Source organism: Cornus florida, unplaced genomic scaffold (assembly GCF_030987335.1).
Source record: "Cornus florida cultivar Cherokee Brave unplaced genomic scaffold, ASM3098733v1 CherokeeBrave_3.0.0_Hap2_Chr01, whole genome shotgun sequence".
NCBI classification, from domain to species: domain Eukaryota; kingdom Viridiplantae; phylum Streptophyta; class Magnoliopsida; order Cornales; family Cornaceae; genus Cornus; species Cornus florida.
In genome coordinates, this window is record NW_026775571.1 from 1,928,475 (window position 1) to 1,933,379 (window position 4,905).

General features: G+C 40.8%; 1 protein-coding gene across 1 annotated transcript; it reads left to right on the forward strand.

The window, feature by feature from the left end:
• The first annotated feature begins 1,739 nt into the window (after positions 1-1,739).
• On the forward strand, positions 1,740-3,589 carry LOC132275863 (uncharacterized). The gene is made up of 4 exons (XM_059777064.1): positions 1,740-2,305; positions 2,427-2,571; positions 2,637-2,742; positions 3,102-3,589. The coding sequence occupies exons 1-4, from the start codon at positions 1,740-1,742 to the stop codon at positions 3,587-3,589; spliced, it is 1,305 nt and encodes a 434-aa protein (XP_059633047.1).
• Positions 3,590-4,905: the final 1,316 nt, after the last annotated feature.

Consider the following 4,905-nt stretch of genomic DNA (forward strand, 5'->3'; position numbering starts at 1 on the left):
CGTAATTGATCTTTTAGAGATGATTTTATATGATGATAATATAGTTAATTAGCTTTTATTGAGAATTGGTTTCACTTAAATTGGTTGAGAAATGAATTTATTATGAATTTTTAAAGTTAGAGTGTTCTTATTGGAAATTTTGGGTTGGGGCAGTTTCTGTCCGAGTGTTTCTCATCAAAGCAGCTTTAGATGGTATGGTATTTTGATGAAATAAAATTTTATCTTAAAAATATAATCTTTGAACTTTCAGTGGCCTTTAGATTCACTCAATTTGGATGAAAATTGAATTTACTATGAATTTTTGAAGATGGAAGCTACAGGCCGGAAATCAGTGTCTGACAGATTTTTATTTCAAAATTGTGGATCAAAACAGTTCCAATTGGGGGGGAATTTTGTTAAAATAAATTGACACTCTCAAAGTACATTGTTTAAGCTTTAATTAGGCTTTGGAATCACTCAATTTGACTTAGAATTGAATTTGTTATGAATTTTCAAAGATATAAGTAACATGATGCATGTGAACTGTTTACTGTTTGAAAACTTCGGAACATGACACAATTGTGCATTCATCTTGCATGGTCATGGGGTTAAGGTTAGAATGGAAAAAGGAAGCGAAAGTTCAGTAAATGATTTTGAAAATCGGATAACAGGGAGGTGTCTTGTATCCATGAGTTAGGAAGTGGGATTGAATCAATGATTTTAAAACCAGACAAAGGAGTTGCCTTATGTCTATGCAGTTAATGAGAATCTAGAGAAGACGTAGGAGTTGCCTATGCGTAATTGTGTCACTAGGCCTCAAATGATCACAGGGAGTTGCCATGGATCAAGGATAGATGATCAATTCTCTTCTCGTGGTACAGGGAGCAGCTCTGGCCGGATTACGTTAACTTTTTGTGATGGAAATGGGCTTTTGAAAAATGAGAAGTGTCAGTGGCATTAGCATTAGCATCCGCATTGCATGGCACTTCATTTTATTATCCGACATGACATTATTTCATTTCCCGAGTTTATATGATTTCATTATCCTTTATCTATTCTTTGTTTGGATTCACGAAGGTATTAAGGAGTGCGCTTTAGGCAATTCCTACTGAGCTGTGGTTGCTCATTCCTATATTATTCATATCTTTTCAGGTTATGGCACGGATGGTATGGAGGGTGTTCCTCCTCAACTGTAGACAGAGTCGGGGCTAGTGTTGTTGTGTTATATTCTGCAAAATAGCCTATGTTTTGTCTTATATTTCTTTAGAATACTGCTGGCATGTAATAAATGTTATTTCGGACTTTCAAACTTTGATGTTGTAATATGTGCATCTTATTTATTAATTTTCAGTCTTATGTTTGTAAAGGGAAATAGATAGGTGGATGTGTGGTTGAGACAGGTTACAGGGGATTTTTTTTTTATTTTTATTTTTTATTTTGAGCCTGCGATTGTGCGTGTTGTGTTCACAATCCGGACTACGGTCTAGAGGCGTAATAGTTATGGTATCAGAGTATGGTTCTTATAACCTAAGGACGACGGGTAGAGGTCTGTCTACAGTTGTGTGTGTAGGGGTTTGCATTGTCTTATGTGCTTACATGTTTATCTGGTATTTGTCGTGGAAGCATACTTATGTGAATATGTGATTATGTGTTTATTTGATTACAGCAAAGCATGCTATGTGTTTAATGGCTTTTATTCATATAAGTCAGTTTGGGACTGTGGATAGTGACCTTGTTATTGACTTGCATTTCATTGTAGTATGCCGCCTCGTAGGAAGGATAAGGCACCGAGAAGCCAAGAGATTAGGCCTGCAGTTGGACTGTCTGGGGAGAGTTCTGCATCTCACCCTGTGGGACAGGGAGGTTTGCCACAGCCAGTGATGCCTGTAGGGGAAGATGAGACAAAAAGACGTCTCAAACTTATCTCCACATTTGTCAAACTCATGCCTACATTGTTTAAGGGTGGGACTGACCCGTTGTTGGTAGATGATTGGTTTGACCAGGTGGAAAAGCATATTGATGCTCTGGCAGTTGAAAATGATTCTGTGAAGATTCTGTTGGCTACCTACAACTTTACTAGGGATGCCAAATTGTGGTGGAAGTCAGTGTCTAACGGAATGGAAGTGAAGACATTATCATGGGATGCTTACAAAGAGTTATTTTACAATAAGTTCTTTCGTGCGACTAAAAGATGGGAGCTACACAAGGAGTTTATCTCTCTGTTCCAGAACAATTCTATGACAGTGACAGACTATAAGAATAAATTCACTTCTCTTTCTCGTTTTGCTCCAGAGATTGTAAGTAAGGAATCAGATAAAGTCCATAAGTTTGTAGAGGGATTCCATCGTCGGATTAGGACTTTTGTGGCAGCATAGTGCCTACAGACTTATCCTGAGGCTATAGAAAGGGCATTGATTGTTGAAGCTGAGCTAAATGATAAAAATCAGACTCGGGATCAGTGGAAGCAAAGACGAGCCAGTGGTTCAGGGGCTGAGGGTCAGTCTAGCAAGAGGCATAAAGGGAGTTCATCTAAGTCTGGAGGACAGCAGTCAGGCTGACCTATTCCTTCGACTTCTGTACCATCAGGAGCAGGTAGGAGTGAGGTCATATGTTTCGGATGTCAACAGCCTGGTCATTATGTGTCTGATTGTCCACAGTCATTTTCTACGAGAGCTTGCTTTGGATATGGTCAGCTGGGCCACAGGGTTAGAGACTGTCCAAGGAAGACTGGTGGCTCAGGCAGAGGTTCTAGTAGTGGTCGTGGTACATAACAGAGACCATCTTAGTCTACTACAGTAAATCTATATTTAGACCACCACAGCCAGCTGTATCTTCACAGGGATCTAGACCAGCTGGGAGGGGTACTTCTACAGGGACTGATCAATAATATGGGGTTCAGGCTGGAGGTTCATAGGCTTAGGTATCCCAGGGCCGAGTGTATGCACTTCCTGAGTCATCTTCGGGACCTTCAGTAGTGAGGGGTATGTTTCAAGTCTTTAGATCTTGGGCTCGTATTTTGTTTGATTCTGGTGCATCTCATTCATTCATTTCATGCACATTTGCACTTGCATCGGGATTAGAGGTTGGCTTTTTGGACTGAGTGTTATGTGTTGGTACGCTAGTCAGTGGTTCCTTGGTTGTGAGCAGAGTGGTGCAGGATTGTGCCATTGTGATTGCTGGGTGGACTCAGGTTTTTTATCTTATCCTTCTTAAGATGACAGGGTTTGACGTCATTCTTAGTATGGATTGGTTATCATCATTTCATGCCACCATTGATTGCTTCAATGGTAGAGTTTCAGTGTGTATGCCGGAGGGAGATTGTTTTGTGTTTGTGGGAGATCGGGGTGATTCCTTGGTTTCTGCTTGTTATGGTGTTCATGGTTGGGACCGTTGTGATTTTTTCTTAGCTAGCATTTTAGCTGAAGAAGATGGTGATGTGGAGACAGTTTATCCGTCAGTTGTTTGTGAGTTCTTGGATGTGATTCTGGATGACTTACCGGATTTACCTCCTAGAAGAAAGGTTGAGTTTGTGATTGACTTGATGCCTGGTACTGCACCGATTTCTTTGGCTCCGTATCGTATGGCACCAGCAGAGCTGGAGGAATTATAGAAGCAGTTGGATGATTTGAGGCTGAAGGGTTTTATTCGGCCTAGTGTTTCACCATGGGGCGTGCCAGCGTTGTTTGCAAAGAAAAAAGATGGTTCTATGAGGTTGTGCATTGATTATCGAAAATTGAATCAGGTAACCATCAAGAACAAGTATCCTTTACCGCGGATTGACGATTTGTTTGATCAGTTGAGGGGCGTTATTTGCTTTTCCAAGATTGATCTGAGATCTGGTTACTACCAGTTACGAGTTCGGGATGAGGATATTCCAAAGATAGCTTTTCGTACGCGGTATAGTCATTATGAGTTCATTATGATGCCTTTTGGGTTGACTAATGCGCCAACGGCATTCATGGATATGATGCACCGTGTCTTTCACAGATATCTAAACCAGTTTGTGGTAGTGTTTATGGAAGACATTTTTGTGTAGTCACGATCTCGGGAGGATCACGAGATCCATCTGAGGATAGTGTTACAGATGCTGAGAGAGCACCATTTGTATGCCAAGTATTCCAAGTGTGAATTTTGGCTGCAAGAGGTGAAGTTTTTGGGACATGTTGTTCCGGGTAATGGGGTGTCAGTTGATCCTTCGAAGATAGAAGTAGTTCTAGATTGGAGAATCCCAAGAATGTGTATGAGATTCGGAGTTTTCTTGGCTTAGCGGGTTATTACCGCAGGTTTGTGAGGGACTTTTCTCTCTTAGCTGCTCCTATGACTCGGATGACTCGAAAGGGGATTAGATTTGATTGGACTGAAGCTTGTGAGTCGTCTTTTCAAGAGTTCAAGACTAGATTGACTACAGCTCCAGTATTGATGATACCTGAGCGTGGCTTAGGTTATGTTGTCTTTTGTGATGCTTCTCGGGATGGCTTGGACTGTGTGTTGATGCAAGGTGGTAAGGTAGTGGCTTATGGATCTAGACAGTTAAAGATTCACGAGTTTAACTATCCCACTCATGACTTGGAGTTAGCAGCAATTGTTTTTGCTTTGAAAAGCTGGTGGCATTATTTGTATTGTGAGGGATTGGAGGTGTTATCGGATCACAAAAGTCTCAAGTACCTTTTCTCTCAGAAGGACTCGAATAATAGACAGAGGTGATGGGTTAAGTATTTGGAAGATTATGATTTTGATTTGAAGTATCATCTGGATATGGCGAATGTGGTAGCAGATGCCTTAAGCCGAAAATCTCATGGAGTTTTGGCTGGGTTAGCCATTTGGAAATGGAAGATGTTGGAGGATCTAGCAGAGATGGGATTACTGTGTTGTGATGACAATATTGGTTGTGAGATAGCTTTTCTGTTTAGTCTTGTGGTTCAACCT

Bases quoted from the DNA above. Each gene is read 5' to 3' on its own strand.
- LOC132275863 (XM_059777064.1), top strand. From the start codon at position 1,740: ATGCCGCCTCGTAGGAAGGATAAGGCACCGAGAAGCCAAGAGATTAGG. The intron at 2,306-2,426 runs GTTTGTAGAGGG...GATAAAAATCAG, and splicing joins GAATCAGATAAAGTCCATAA to ACTCGGGATCAGTGGAAGCA. The intron at 2,743-3,101 runs GTACATAACAGA...TTGGTACGCTAG, and splicing joins AGGTTCTAGTAGTGGTCGTG to TCAGTGGTTCCTTGGTTGTG.